Here is a 15,556-nt window from a genome sequence, read left to right as displayed (position 1 = left end):
CAAGGCGGCCGGAAAGATCCCCTCCATAATGAAATTATGCTTGGATGTGTAGTATAGCTCATCTTGTGAATTTCTAAAATAAAAAATCTGAAAAATATCTACAGATAAATAAATATAGAATTGTGTTATGCAGGTATGCTGTAGCTTCTATTCTATAGCAAGAATTTTAGTGAGATTTAAAGCTTGATGTTTAATCTTAAGAATACATGTACATATTCTAAATAGCACAAAACATTGATTTATAAATCTTTATAACTTTATGTTGCTTAATATAAAGGATAATTTATTGTTATTTTCAGAGCCATAGTGTTTATGTTCCTCCTTAAATCTGTTTCTTCATGCAGCATAAAAACAAATTGATCAGCAATGCTTTCTAGGTTTGTTTTCTTAATTTCTATGTATACTGCAACCGTCTAAAAATATTGAAGGGAAAATAAGTTGTTCCATGTAAACATAATGTTTATGTAGTTATTGAAATCACTACATAATTAGATTTGTTTTGTGATCATGTTCAAAGATGAATGACTCATTCAGCTAGGGGGATCTGTTCAGTAAACTGCCTTCAGTGAGAATCTAAAAGGAATACTGTAGTATATCAGGAGCAAGTGTTTCTCTTCTATGAAACAGTAGGTTCTCATCCTATAAAGAAATATATTAAGGCTGTTTTGTTTTGAAACAGTCTGGGTGTAAAATGCATTGTCTAAGTATTTTGTAACATTCCAACCTTCAAACATTTTGAGACATTAAGTTTGAAATGCTTCCAAAATGCTGAAAGAGCTGTCATTGTACTTGAGACTGGAAGTTTTGCAAAATTTCATATTTTGAAATTAAACGGTTGCACATACCAGTTTTAGTCTTCTTGCATAGAGCATTAAGCTTATTGAAAAACTAACTTGAGATAGATAAAATAGAGATAGAGATAGAGATAGAGCCTAATTAAGGTGCTAGACCAGGAGCAGAGACACCAGTTCTAGTCTTCCTTTGGGGTGAAGACTACTGGGTGACTTTGGGCCAATTCCTTGTCCTAAACAAGGAAGTTTTTTTAAAAATCCCAGAAAAGGACAGTGGCAAATCACTTTTGCAGTGTTGCCAAGAAAACCTCTGTGAAGTAGTCAGGAGTCAAAATTAACTCAAAAGATACACACAGAGAGAGAGAGAGAGAGAGAGAGAGAGAGAGATGGAATATTACTGATGCCTGCTATCTAAAAGGTAGTCACAAACTCCTAGAATTACACACACACACACACACACACAAACAAAATGCCATATTTTGAGCGCCCTCAAACTCTGTATCCTTTCCTATCACCTTCCTTATGAAAAAAAGGTTTCAGAGGCTCTGCCCTGCAGATAATCAGATGAGTGCAATTCTCTAGTTGAAGTTGGACACCATGGAACAGATCAGATTGTTGCTGTCGTACTACTCTCTCTGCAGCACAGCATTGTCCTTGCTTAAGCTGCTGGATTTCCATTGCTGGGCTGGTGGTTGGGATCTTGAGGTTCTTGGTTTTGAGGAACTTCAGTTTACTACCTGGTGACATCGAATCCAAGGCAGCACAGGAGATCCTGGCAACCATGGACCCATCCCATGTAATTTTAGGCCTGGTGCCTACTGGGAGTTAAACATTGCATCTGGGTTTTGTTTCAGGGTACTTGAAACATGTTCAGGTTTTAAATGGTGTTATTTGCCATTATCTCATTGCCATGGTCAGATTGGTTTTTTTGCTTTTTGGTGCACTGGTGCCCCCTACCATGAAAGCGGTAATGTCTGTTAAGGTTGCCCTGCCTCAGATGACTGATAAATCCAGAAGGAGTTTGGTGATCTCCACATGGATCTTATGGGCAGTTCAGCTGAGGCTTAATTATAGCCTAGAATGGGCATGGGACTTTTAGATCAATTTGCCCATATGGAGCATCTGCCTCTGCATTGATCCCAGGACATACCTTAGTTCTCTAAGGAGCTCCAGGAAATGAAGATGGTGAGGTTGGAGATGATGCCTGGAGCATCATTGGAGAAAGATAAAGAGTGAATCCATCTCATGTTAGGGATTACAGTGTAGTGATAGGCAGTGAAATATTATTTTTCTGTTGAAATTGTATGTATTGATAGCTGCATGAAGTCTTTTAAGGCTTGACCAAGTAAGGTTTTGTAGATTTACCTGTAGCAAATTTAATTCTGTGCCTCCTGAAGAACAGTCAAAATTTTCTAGTCTGTAAGCTTGACCATCTGCTTGTTAGATCTAGGTCTCCCTTGGATAGTTACCTTAAAACTGTCTGGCAAGTGACCTGTAGTTGGGTCTTTGCAATGATCTCATTTTCCTTGAGTGAAGGATTAGCTCCTTGGGCCTTGAAATGGACGTTGGTAATCAAGAAGTCATAATTGGACTCAATGGTCCTGGACAATTATCATCCAGTCTTTCACCTTTCCTTCTTTGGAAAGGTTGTAGAGAGGGTTCAGCTTCAGAGGACCTGGAAGAAATGGGTTTGTTTGAATCCATTTCAGTCAGCCTTTGTGCAGTCCAGAAATGTTTTAGAATGAGTAACCGAAGGTAAATGTACCCTACCTTCAACTTAGTTATAAATAACTTTTTATTGCTTGTATCACTTTCTGAAACAGGTGGAAACTGCTTGACATCCAATAATGCATGACTGAACCTATGTTATTAATATAAAAATGTGCATAGATTATCTCTCATACTTTATTCTCAGTTTAGGTAACTATAAGATGTTCTAGCATTTCAGCTAGGAATTTCTGGCATCTTAAAACCATTCTTGTTATTTAAATGATGATCATATTTTCATGAACAATGGGATGCAGCATTTTATTTTAGCACGTGTAAACTGATGGCTCTGATTTGCTAAACTAAACTAGGTTTTGTAAATATAGGTAAATCATCAAACTGGGAAGAAGAGAATTGGGGTTCCTGGGATGAAGCAGAAACTCAAGAGCCTGTAAGCCTTTTTATTTACTATTTATTTACTATTAATTATATTAATTGTATCTTTTATAAACAAGCTTGATATCTATATCAAAACATTTTGAATAATTCATTAAAAACTCTGAAGTTTATTAATCAATTTGTAATACATAATACACAATGTTGGATAACCATCTGACTGAGATGGTGTAGGGTTTCCTGCCTGGGCAGGGGGTTGGACTAGAAGGCCTCCAAGGTCCCTTCCAACTCTGTTGTTATATTATAACATATTTAGGTTGAATACAGATTGCCATACAACTATCTTTGTCTCTGTATTGTGTGATTTGTCTCTGTATTAATGGCATTTGTGGCAGGTAACAATATTACAATTAACAAAACGTATAATTTTGATAATTTTTAAATGTTAAGATTGCAGTCACACTGCTAACTAGCATATTCCTTAAATGCTAATATTGTTGTACACAACTCTTTTAAATTACTGGTATATAAAGTTATTTTTTGCTCAGGAAAGTAACAACTTCAATAATCAACATTTATAGGAAGAAGAAGAAGACTTAGCATCCAAAACGCAAGCAAGTTCCTGGCTTCAGGACTGTGTAATATCTTTGTCACCCGCAAATGATCTCATGGTAATAGCTCGTGAGCAGAAAGCAGTGTTTTTTGTCCGTAAGTGTTTTGTTTTATGCTTTTGTATTTGAAAATATATTCCAGTAAATATCTTTAATTGAGATTCATAAATAATATTCTGAATAAGAGTAGGTTATGATTAAAACCACAAACCTTGATAGTCACTAATGTTTCTGTTTATCCTGATAAATGGAGAATGATTGTTTATAACAACTATTCTATTAAAATCAATCTACTTGCTTTACGGACTTATCTCTGAAACTGATATTCTATCTGTGATAGGAGGTATATTGTGAAATATATGGTGATATTGCAAATAATAAGCTTTTTCCTTTCTTGATACTTTAACCACATATATATGATAATTAATACCATAACTCAAGTTTTGCTAATAAATTTGAATTCCATTTTAACCCTATATATATCCCCCAGTACAGGATAAGACATTTGCTTCTCAAATAGCTTTTATTTTATTTTATTGAAAATGTTGATTCTTATGACTTTCTTTTTTTTTTAAATTTGCATTTATATCCCGCCCTTCTCCGAAGACTCAGGGCGGCTTACACTATGTCAAGCAATAGTCTTCATCCATTTGTATATTATATACAAAGTCAACTTATTGCCCCCAATAATCTGGGTCCTCATTTTACCTACCTTATAAAGGATGGAAGGTTGAGTCAACCTTGGGTCTGGTGGGACTTGAACCTGCAGTAATTGCAAGCAGCTGCTGTTAATAACAGACTGCATTAGTCTGTTGAGCCACCAGAGGCCCTGGTGTCTCCTGCCTGTCTCTTGTTTTCTTTGGATGAAAAATGGTTTCATATGTTTGCATGATTTAGAATGGATAGGGCTCCTACACAAATTGGCCATTGATTATCTTGTTATTTGTAATGTAAATAATTGAAGAGATTCACTTTTCTTAAATTATTGAAGTTTTGTTTCCCCCCATCTCCGCTATCTGTATCTATAATGGTGATATTAAAATAATTAAATTGGATGGAGTCATTGTGATGACTCACTGAATTCTCAACTGAAAGGCAATTTTACAGATCCCTCCTTTATCTTGAAAAGCTATTCTGGTGGAAGAGGAGATTTCAAAAGGTGAAGAAAAACACAAGGATGTTTATTACATAAAAATTACATTACCCAGGCTTGCATTGAATTTTATTCTGGTATATTTTAATAATAGAGCAACTTGATCTAAGAATAACCGTCCATTTCACCAGATGCTTAGACACATCAAGTTGTACCATAACTAAGCTGCTTGTGTAAAATTGAAGATAACTAAATATAAAACTAATTCACGACTGGTCTTTAGTGAAAACTAATATAATTACTTACTTGTCGTCTGCTGTTATGATGATCTATCTCAAACCAAGTTACAAAAGAAATATTTCTGTCATTCATCTAAGCATTGTCTGTAATAATTTCTTTTTTAATTCAGTTTTGGAGTTTACCTGTAGTCATTGACAATAATCTCAAGAAAGTGAATGACAATATAGTACTATTTTTATGAGCAGGTATGCAAAATTTAAACAGGTAAGGTTCTTTTTAAGGATGTTGATTGAAGCCTAATTGGAAAGTGGTATGATAAAGTTACCAAATTCATTTATAAAACTATTTGAGCTTTTATTATAGCCATTCCAGGTAGTTCATGAATATCTCTCAGTAATACAGGTAGTCCTTGACTTACAACCATTCATTTAGTGACCATTCAAAGTTACAACAGCACTGAAAAAAGTGAGTTATGATCATTTTTCACACTTATGACCATTGCAGTATCCCTATGGTTAAAATTCAGATACTTGGCAACCAACTCATATTTATGATGGTTGCAGTGTCCCAGTGTCATGTGATATTCATAAAATGGGGGGGGGTGGAATTCACTTCACAATTCTCTGACTTAGCTCAGATTTTGGGCTCAATTATGGTTGTAAGTCAAGGACCACCTGTATTCTAAAACTATGTCTTGGATTCAAAGATGGCTTACACAGTGCAAAAATATTATTTTGCTACAAGATAATTTTGTCAGTTTTTCATATTCCTTTTCTCAATACTTCACACTATTCCAAAAGTTGGAAAAGTATACAGTACAACAAGCTTTAAAGGAAGAAGAGGCAGGAAAGTCTTTTTCTGCAAACAGATACATTTTTATTTTGAAATGGATCAGCACTACCATTTTTCTATTCAGCCTAAATGTACAGATGGACTTGGATAGACTTCTTAGTTAAGAAGTTATTCTTTCTTTCTTCCTGAAGTTTTAAAAAAGTTTTCTATTTCATGTAAAATTAAAATACGGCAAGACTTTGTTACCTAATTGTTTTTTCTTCTCTTATCCTCAGCAAAATGGAAACAGAATGAAAAAGGAAAAGAAGAAATGCAATTTGCAGTTGGCTGGAGTGGCTCTCTTGGCTGGAATGGCCCTTGCAGTGTTGAAGAAATGTAAGCTTGGAAAGGAGAAGGTCTTAGGAACTCCTCCATTGGACTTTGCTGTTTTCCAATACCACATTATCTATAGTATAGTTGGATAATTTCTTGCTACCTGAGCATTGTTCTTGAAATTTTGGGAAGGGCCTAGGTCCACAGAGAGTGATGATAAGAGTGGGCAACAAGATTTCACTTTAATTGAGAGTATCTTTATTTTTAATTGTTTCCTGCCTCAAACACTGAGAAACTATGCAGCTAGTAGAATAAGCACAGTTGTCAAGTCCTATAAAAAATTAAGAGGCTGCAAGTTGTTTACTGGAACAGCTTACATCCTGTCACGATATCTGTAACACCATCAAACGTCCACTTCTGCCTATCTGAGGTAATTGGGAAGGACTTGATAGGCAGACAAAAATGCCAAATCCAGTCTGGGTTTCTGGCTGACTATGCGATGAACCATAATAATAGTAATAGAAACAGGAGGGAGGGTGACTCCAATTGCATTTAGTTTTCCACATGCCATTCTTTAACAGGGTAGAGGCATAGATCATCCAGGTCTTACCTTCTATATCTTGCCTTACTCCCTTGAAAAGAAAAATCTCCTGTAGAATCACCATCTGTATCAGTTTTATTTTGTACTTTGTCCCTCTTCCTCAAAGGAATAGGTGAAGTGGATCCTGTACTGTATTCCTGAAGGAATAATGGGAGGATCTGATTATGCTGAGCTGCAGTGATGAATCTGTGGGGATGGATATCTTCAGTTAAGACTGCAGAGGTTACTTAGACTGGCTGATGGTAGAAAGATTTCAATTCCTGCCCTCAGTGAGGGAGTGCAGTTACATTTCTCTGTTCAGTGTGCCCCTTCAGCATTTTTTTTCCAGTAAAGGTACTTGGTACAGACCACATTACTATTTCTTTTTTAAACATTTCATAGTATCCATAAGTTTGTTTTCATCATTAATACACCATTTTGCCCATTTACATGCCTTGTTGAAAAAGGGAAAATTGATTTAGCATTGTTAAAAATAAAGTACTGTATGCTTCTATTTCTATGAACCTGCATCATCTTTGGAATTCTTTTTCATGCACCCAAAGATATCCATATGGTTTTGCAGATTCTGTTATACAAATTTGGCATGTTGGAAAATTGTAAATCTAATCTGCTGCTAGGTTTAAAAAGCATATGTACCAAACACATCATAACAGAACAGCCACGGACAAGATTGAATAGATAAGAATGCTGGCCTGTGTATAAGTATTTATAATTCAGATTTTTAAAGGTATTCTTTTTTAGTTCCTTTGGGCCATATTCTCTGGAGACCACTCTCCTTCTAACTGGGTCAAAAACAGTTGGAAAGAAGCTTGGATATATTTTTTTCTCTTTAAAACTTTAGAGAAATTTTTATGTCTTATGTGGGGAAATACTCTTGAAGAAATTAATATTTTTATATTTTGCTTTTAGTGAATGTGTAACCAGTGCATTGTGTATCCCCCTTGCAAGTCAAAAGAGGTAAGTACAAACTTTTTTAAACAGTTAAATTATCTTATTAAGTCTTAAGTATGTGTGTGCATTATATGAGAATAAGTTTTGATAAAATTTATTCCATGTTCTTTATATGAGACAGGAGTTCCACAGGCCGTCCTGACTGGACCTGCATTGTTGTAGGATTCACCTCTGGCTATGTCCGCTTCTATACTGAGGTACATCAGCTATTTCCTGGGTTGCTTGCCATTGTCACCTCTTTTAGAGTTGATTGTATTGCATTTTACATGAGGCTGCCTTTGGAAATTCCATGGACATAGCAAAATGAAACAGCCAGCTTTGTGATAGGTGAGAACTGCCACATGCATGTAATGGTGGGCCATTGTGCTCTTCTCTGCAATGGCTGCCACCTATAGGGTTTTTAGCAGAATTCAAAGTGCTAGTTTCAACCTATAAAATAATGTAAGCCACATAGAGTCGCCTCTGGCATGATGTTTCTAGGTGGCCACTTAACTGCAAGATAACCTGCATCAAATATAGCTTACCCTTCTGGTACACATGTACTGAAGAGATCTGAAAGGGCAGGAAGCAAAAGAAGATCGGAATCAGTTTTTTTCACTTGTCAGACTCTGATTGTCTGGAATAATATTCCCTTGGAAATCTGGAGAACCTTAGCCATGACCCATTATATGAGCTCTTACACCAAGAGAATGCTGCCAAGTCTTCATGATCTCATTAGTCCTCCCCAAGAACTAGGCCCGTGATGATGAATCTATGGCATGCGGAGCCATGTCGCCTGGTATGCATGGCATTGCCCATTCCTCTTCCTGGCGCGCATGCGCACGTGACGATCAGCTGGCCTTTTTGCATGCGGCAGTGCCGGAAACTGGAATAGCTGGTCTTCCATTTTCCTGCATGAGCATGCGATTGTCATGTTCACATGTGCGCCAGAAACCTGGAAGAGTAGTTGGCTGAAACCGGAAGTTCAGTAGCTGAAACCGGAAGTTCATTTTCGGGCACATGCTTGTGCCCTGGGCAGCTCCTCTTCCGGGTTCTTCCAGACACTCAGTACAGAAAAAGGTTCGCCATCACTGAGCATATTCTGTGCTGTCAGGCCTTGGTATTTAATTCTGTAATGGAAAGGCTTTGTTTTTAGCTGTACCTCTTTCAAGATTTTTTTCTTAGAAAATGAGCCTTGAAAAACAGGTCAATTTAGGCTGTACGTTGACTCACTATTGAAAGGCAAAACGTCATTCAGAGTACCTGGATATGCACATCACACCTATTGGAAACCCCCCAAACCAAATGTGCCTTTAGCTGGAATCATGCGCCATCAGTGGGGAGCAGTCATGCAAGTCCATGAAAAGATTCACAGTTAGAGGGCATTTATTTTAGTGTATAGTTTTATTATATTAGATTTATTAGTGCTGGGTAAATGATGATGATGTTATCCATTCAATCGTGTCGAACTCTTGGCAATTCTGTGGGCCAGGTCTCACCAGATCTTCTGATCTTGCACTGCTTCTTTGAGGTTCAGAGTATACCAAATTTGATTTATTTTATAGTTGCCATTATATAATTGCAGCTATTTCTCCCTGTCAATCCTAATTGTAATTGTTATTGTTTATTATCCTTTTTATTATTTTCTATTGCTGGTCATTGATCGAACAAACAAACAAACAAAAATTGTATCTTGATAGCAGGCATAAATATGTATCTATTCAAGTTCATAAAGGAGGTGAGAAACATAAAAAACAAAATGGAACAATCAGCACTCTTCAAAACGATATTCATTTATTCATTCAGTTTATAGAGCTGTACATCATGGCTCTACATGACTATGGATGGCTCAAAGAATTAAAAATAACAACAACCTCTTGCTCAAAACAAAACACATACAAATAAAAAGCTAAAACAATTAATTATAAAACATATACAGGGTTTGATGTGTGAGCTAATACACATCACTTGAATTACAGCAGGAAATATTTTGAATTTTCTTCCTATAAAATTATTAATGTACATGTTGCTATGTTTTCATTTTTTAAAGAGTGGAGTATTACTTCTGGCACAGCTTTTAAATGAGGACCCTGTCCTGCAGCTGAAATGTAGAACTTATGAGATTCCACGCCATCCTGGAGTAACAGAACAGGTATTAAAATAGATACACAAAGTACTGAAATTGTAGCAAAACTAACTCTTCTCTCCTGTGTAAATATTTTTGAAATCAAGCTTGCTTTTACAAATATGTATGTATAGGTATGCTTATATTTGCAAATAGGAGTCATTGTTGAGCATTGGCAGCCCATTCTGTGGTGGAAATTTAATTGCAGGAATGTGAATTAAACTCAGGCCGCATAGTTGACACTAGAGATATACAATAGTGTTCCACTGACTATTTGCTTGCTGAGCTAAGGACAGCATCAGTGATATCTTATATTCTATGCCTCACCAAAATATTTGAGAATTGTGCTGTATAAAATTTATATTAATTCCAGCAGCTATTTATGCTCTAGCAATAGTTAGAGTCAGATTTTGATGCTGCTGCAGCAATGTCCATAGACTGCATCTCTGGGAGGGGACTTAGTGCTTCTATAGACACAGTAAACAAGCAATCATGATAGCATATGTGGGTACTTGCATATATATTGTTTTTGTTTGGAAGTGATTAGTATCTTTCTTTTTATTTAGAATGAAGAACTGAGCATCCTATATCCTTCAGCAATTGTGACAATTGACGGTTTTAGCTTATTTCAGTCTCTCCGGGCTTGTCGAAATCAAGTAGCCAGGGGTATGTCCAACGTTATTAAAATAGTTTCTTTCTTAGTAATACTTGGTAAGATAATATAAAAGGACATATTTTACTTTTGTATCATACAGTTTGTTCAGGGCATAGCAATGTACTGCTTGTGAAACCCTTTAGTGCTATAAAACCCCTAAATTTAATACAAGCTTGATTTAATATATGATGTGTGTTTGTATGTGTATGTGTGCATTCTCATAATGTTTCAGTGTACTTGTGTGAAATTTCAGAAGAGTTTTGACTTTATAAATTTTTGACATACTGGTGTACAATTGTGCCAGGTACCAGGAATGATTTTTTCCAAATCTTGCAAGATCGGATCATTTATTTTTTAAATTCATACTCTTTGTATGTTAACACTTGAAGAGTGTGCTGGTATGAAGTAGATAAATTCCTTTTTAATTGCTGTATTTTCTAAAAAAGTAAGAGGGCTTAGTAATGTTCACATATCTAGATGGTTTGCAGGGAAAAAAAAGAAACATCAATACATTTATAACATATAAGCTAGCTATTATGGTAGCAACCCATATCCTTGCAAAACTCCTGTGGATTTCTAAAGACTATCAACTAAATGTTGTAGTTGAGCAAGGATTTTAATTTTGACTACTCATTTAGTAGCTCTATAGTGGCTAGAGTTGTATGTATGTCTACACTGAAGTAAATCTTTTGAGCTCAGTAGGACTTACTGTACTCATAAGCAAGTTATATATAGGGCTTCAGTTTTAGTAGCTTTTCTTTCTTTAATATAGATTTTTTAGGCTTTCAAGTCAGTCTTGATTCCTGGTGATTCCAGAGGCAAGTCCTTGCAGTTTTCTTAGCAACATTTCAGAAGTGGTTTGCCACTGCTTTCTACCTAGATTGCTGCTGTAACCCAAAGATTACCTATTCATCAAACTGGCACTCATAATATAAATAGTGAAATTTATTCTATACTTTAAAATTAAAAATATTTTTGTAATACATTATGTGTTGACCAATCCATGTTAAACGTTTTAAAAATAACTATTCTTTCTGATTTATCTCTAATCAATTGGCCAGCTACAGCTGCAGGCAATGAAAATGTTCAGCCACCTCCACTAGCCTATAAGAAGTGGGGTTTGCAGGATGTGGATACTATTGTTGATCATGTTAGTGTTGGTAAGTATCACATTGATCATCCTTACTGAATTGTAATCCTTATTCACCATGAATTACCTTTTAAAAATCATGTATATTGTACTGGAAAGAGTTTAAAGCAAAGATTGATAATCTGCAGATAGACTTATCTCAGACAGCATTAAGATCTACAAATCCCATCAAATAATTCTATTTCATCAAAGAAGGTGAATTAATACTCATTGCTTTAAAACTGTTTTAAGCTAAAACGTTAGCTCAGGTACTATATGAAGCCAGGTGGAAGTGCTGAAATGCCCCAAACTACATTTCTAAGATCTATACCAGCAGCTCCCAGAAGGTAGCCAATGCACTTCTCAGACTAGAAAAGGGATGGCTAAAATTGAAGCATGGAAGTTGATCCTGGCTGAAGGTCCAGTTCTTTCCCTTGGGACTTCTCCCATTAATAGTGATTCATAGGAGTGTGGTTAGGAGGCAGGGCTGGCTATTGGCAGGCTCATGTTTGAAAATCTGTGGCCATGTGATGGGGTGAGCTCCTGTCACCTGCTCCAACTCCCGTCAACCCAGCAGTTAGAAAGTGGTCTACTGAGAGTAGATAGTGGAATGGGACAACTTGCCACAGGACAACTCCCCATGGCCAACTTGCAGCAGGACAATTCGCCACAGGATAATTTAACAATTTAATTATTTAAAATAAATAAAAAGATATTTTAATTTTTGCCATTCACATTTCATCCTGTCCCTTTTGCATCCTTTCCTTAATGCTTCTATTCTACCATTTCTTTGATATTAGTATAACTCTTGCCCTGCAGTGAATTGTCCCACAGCAAGATGGCCATGGTGAGACCATTTTGGTGGGCAGCTTAATGGGGACATGAAAGGAGTCCCCATGGGCGTCCCTCGCGCAACCGTGATGTCACCAGTTAATCCTCTCAACCTGGAAGTGCTTCAGTGCTCCCAACACGAATGTAGTAATATTGCCCCTTAAATTGGAACAATGTCATAAAAAATGTCCCTAATCACTTGTGGGTTTATCATTAGAGTTATTACAAGCCTTGGGCCATGATTGTATCAAATACATCTTCTCAAAAGATTTAATGACATTACATTTCAGGCAGAAGTAAATGCTGTAACTTGTCACAAAGAAATAGAACTTGGGTGACAAATGGGTTTGGGGAATAGCCAGTTGACATCCCCCAAACTAAGGAAAGCTTTCTTTTGGGCAAGACATAATATTTTGTATTTGGTATTACCACAAAGAAGTTTCTATAAAATCCCAACTGAGAAACATGTTTGTGTGGAATTGGGATGTTGAAATGGTCCAACATATGCTGATTTTTTCTAGTTGTGTTTATAATACCTATATCCTACCTCTTTTAGTCTGGGCAATCTGACAATATATTTTCATCCTTTTTACAGATTGTAAATAATTTATAACAGCAAAATGTTATGCACGAGCCCTGAAAATTTGGCATCTGTTAGTAAATGGTCTCCCACAGTTTAATATATTTTTGTTATCAACTATTACAATGATCTGTATTAGAGCCATGGTGGTGCAGTGGTTAGAATGCAATACTGTATTGCAAGCTACTTCTGCTGACTGCTGGCTGCCAGAAGTTCGGCAGCTCGATTCTCACCGGCTCAAGGTTGACTCAGCCTTTCATCCTTCCGAGGTTGGTAAAATGAGGACCAAGATTGTTGGGGGCAATATGCTGACACTGTAAACAGCTTAGAAAGGTTTGTAAAGAAGTATGAAGTGGTATATATATTTAAGTGCTATTGCTTTTACTTTACTTTTTTATTTATTAGTTATTCTATCTCTGACCTTTGGCTGGAATAAAGATTCAGCAGATTGCATGCAGCCTTCCAGCTGATTTGCTTATAGCTCAGGACCCCACCCCCCTTTCCAAATAATTAGGACTGAAAGATGGTCAGGTATAAATGGTTAAGCCATGAAGTAGGTGCCTCAAGTCTTGATCTTAGGGAAGTCATCCATTTCATCCACTATAAACCTAAATGTTTCCTAGGAACTAAATAGTTTTTTAGTGTGTGTTTGGGTCTTAAGGGAAACAAACTGATTTAAGTTAAAATTACATTCATTCCCCCCACCCCCACCCCCGGCAAATCTCATGATATGATATCGCCATGATATCATTCCTGGAGGGAGAATATGAAGGCAAGATGTGGCCTACTGGTTGAAAAATGATACTTTTCTCTAGTTTAAAGCATTTCATTACAATATCCTTATAATATTTATAACTGTTCAGTAACGCATTACTGATAGGATGGAGTTGTCACTGACCTTGGTCTGGACTTTAGAATTTATAAATCATTGTTCTGGGAAGGTACATTTTTTCTTAAGCCAATTAATCAACACATCACATCATTAAGCCAATTAATCAACACATCACATTAAGCCAATTAATCAACACTTCCAGCCACATGCTTGGGAACACAGCCAGGCCTTAAAGGCTTTCTGAATGGCTAGCAGGATTAAGACCAACTTAACAGTACCTGATAAGGCCTTTTAATTTTTTTAAGTCTTTTATCGTTTTAACTGTGTACAAACGTAATTTTTAAATAATGTTTTAAAGTTTTGTTTTCATTTTGGTTTTTTAATAATATATTTGTAAATCAGCAAAGTTGTGGCATACAGATACAGGTAGTCCTTGACTTACAACAGTTCATTTAATGACTGTTCAAAGTTACAACACCACTGAAAAAAAGTGACATGACCCTTTTTCACATGACCATTGCAGCATCCCCCAGGGTCATGTGATCAAAGTTCAGGCACTTGGCAACTGACTCATAATTATGACGGTTGCAGTGTCCCAGGGTTGTGTAATCCCCTTTTGTGACTTTCTTACAAGCAAAGTCAAGGAGGAAGCCAGATTCATTTAACAACCATGACACTAACTTAACAACTGCAATGATTCATTTAACGGCTGTGGCAAGAAAGGTTGTAAAATGGGGCAAATTCACTTTACAAATGATTCACTTAGCAACAGAAATGTTGGGCTCAATTGTAATCGTACGTTGAGGATTACCTGTAGTCTAAATAAAATTCTGTGAAGTCATTCTGGATTAGTCATGATACTATTTTTTAAAGATAATAGATAATTTGGTAATAGATAGATAATAATTTATAATAGATAATAATCTGGAATTCAGAATCTGTAACTCACTCTTGCTAGGCCAGATTCAATGGGACACAATTGATCTTTATAATATAGTTTTTAACTTTGAAAAACTTCAAAAAATTATGAAATATGTGTCTTGCTTTTGCTATGTTAATGAAGCATCTGCTTCAACATAGCATACTTTTAATTGTATAGTAACTGTATATATATATTTTAAAGTTAGGAATCCTTAATTTTGAACATATTTGAATCAATTCCAGAACAGATATTAGGATTTTAGAAACTTCTTTTTTAGAGCTTTATTTTCATTATCTCGTATAGGTATCATGACTTTATCACCTTTTGATCAGATGAAGACTGCTTCTACTATTGGCGGATTTAATGCAGCTATAAAGAACAATCCTCCTGCTATGTCTCAGTATATTACTGTGGGGTCTAATCCTTTCACTGGATTCTTCTATGCCCTTGAGGTAAAGAACTTGCTCAGCCAGTAGGTGTAAAATGCAATGGGCTGGATAAAAGACCCACTTCTTTTCCTGTTGACTCTGTTCTGAGTTATTCTGCTTTGCTGCTAATGGAAAATGAAACTAAGAGCAGCTTACTTTTTAATTAAAAAAACTTTCACCTGCGTAATGATATTATTGTCGATCAGGATCTACTGGTTTGGTGACCTAGTTCACATTACAATCTTCCACATATTTAACAATTGCAGAAACCAAACCCTCTTGTGCCTTCCCCTTCTCCACATCAATTTTTGGAGGGAAAAAAACCCCCCAAAGAATTTCTGTAAGATAGAATTTAATGAAAATTGCTCTAGTGCTGAACACACATTTCTCAGGTTAGAAATTTGCCCAGAGGGCCACAGCAGGGGGCAGTATCTACTCAATCTTGGTTAGTGTCAGATTTGGGCTTGGATAACACTCAGAGGCATGCCTGGAAATTCATATCTGTAGGGTAGATTGAGAAATATTTCCTAGAAGAAGGCAATATTTGTATAGCTGCCAAGAAAACTATATGGATACAAGTC

General features: G+C 36.2%; 1 protein-coding gene across 2 annotated transcripts in view; it reads left to right on the top strand.

The window, feature by feature from the left end:
- The window catches only part of RAB3GAP2 (RAB3 GTPase activating non-catalytic protein subunit 2), a 57,682-nt gene that overhangs the window by 9,123 nt on the left and 33,003 nt on the right, over window positions 1-15,556 (top strand). Inside the window, exons 2-10 of one of the 2 annotated variants that reach the window (XM_058165440.1) lie at window positions 2,885-2,949; window positions 3,476-3,602; window positions 5,906-6,005; window positions 7,453-7,500; window positions 7,616-7,691; window positions 9,524-9,625; window positions 10,165-10,264; window positions 11,321-11,413; window positions 14,851-14,999. In XM_058165440.1, the coding sequence (XP_058021423.1) occupies window positions 2,885-2,949; window positions 3,476-3,602; window positions 5,906-6,005; window positions 7,453-7,500; window positions 7,616-7,691; window positions 9,524-9,625; window positions 10,165-10,264; window positions 11,321-11,413; window positions 14,851-14,999 (860 nt within the window). Of the gene's footprint in view, window positions 1-2,884; window positions 2,950-3,475; window positions 3,603-5,905; window positions 6,006-7,452; window positions 7,501-7,615; window positions 7,692-9,523; window positions 9,626-10,164; window positions 10,265-11,314; window positions 11,414-14,850; window positions 15,000-15,556 lie in introns of both variants that reach the window. The other variant, XM_058165439.1, reaches the window with a different exon arrangement.

This window comes from Ahaetulla prasina, chromosome 1 (assembly GCF_028640845.1).
Source record: "Ahaetulla prasina isolate Xishuangbanna chromosome 1, ASM2864084v1, whole genome shotgun sequence".
Classification (NCBI taxonomy): Eukaryota; Metazoa; Chordata; class Lepidosauria; order Squamata; family Colubridae; genus Ahaetulla; species Ahaetulla prasina.
This window is presented reverse-complemented; position numbering and strand designations above follow the sequence as displayed.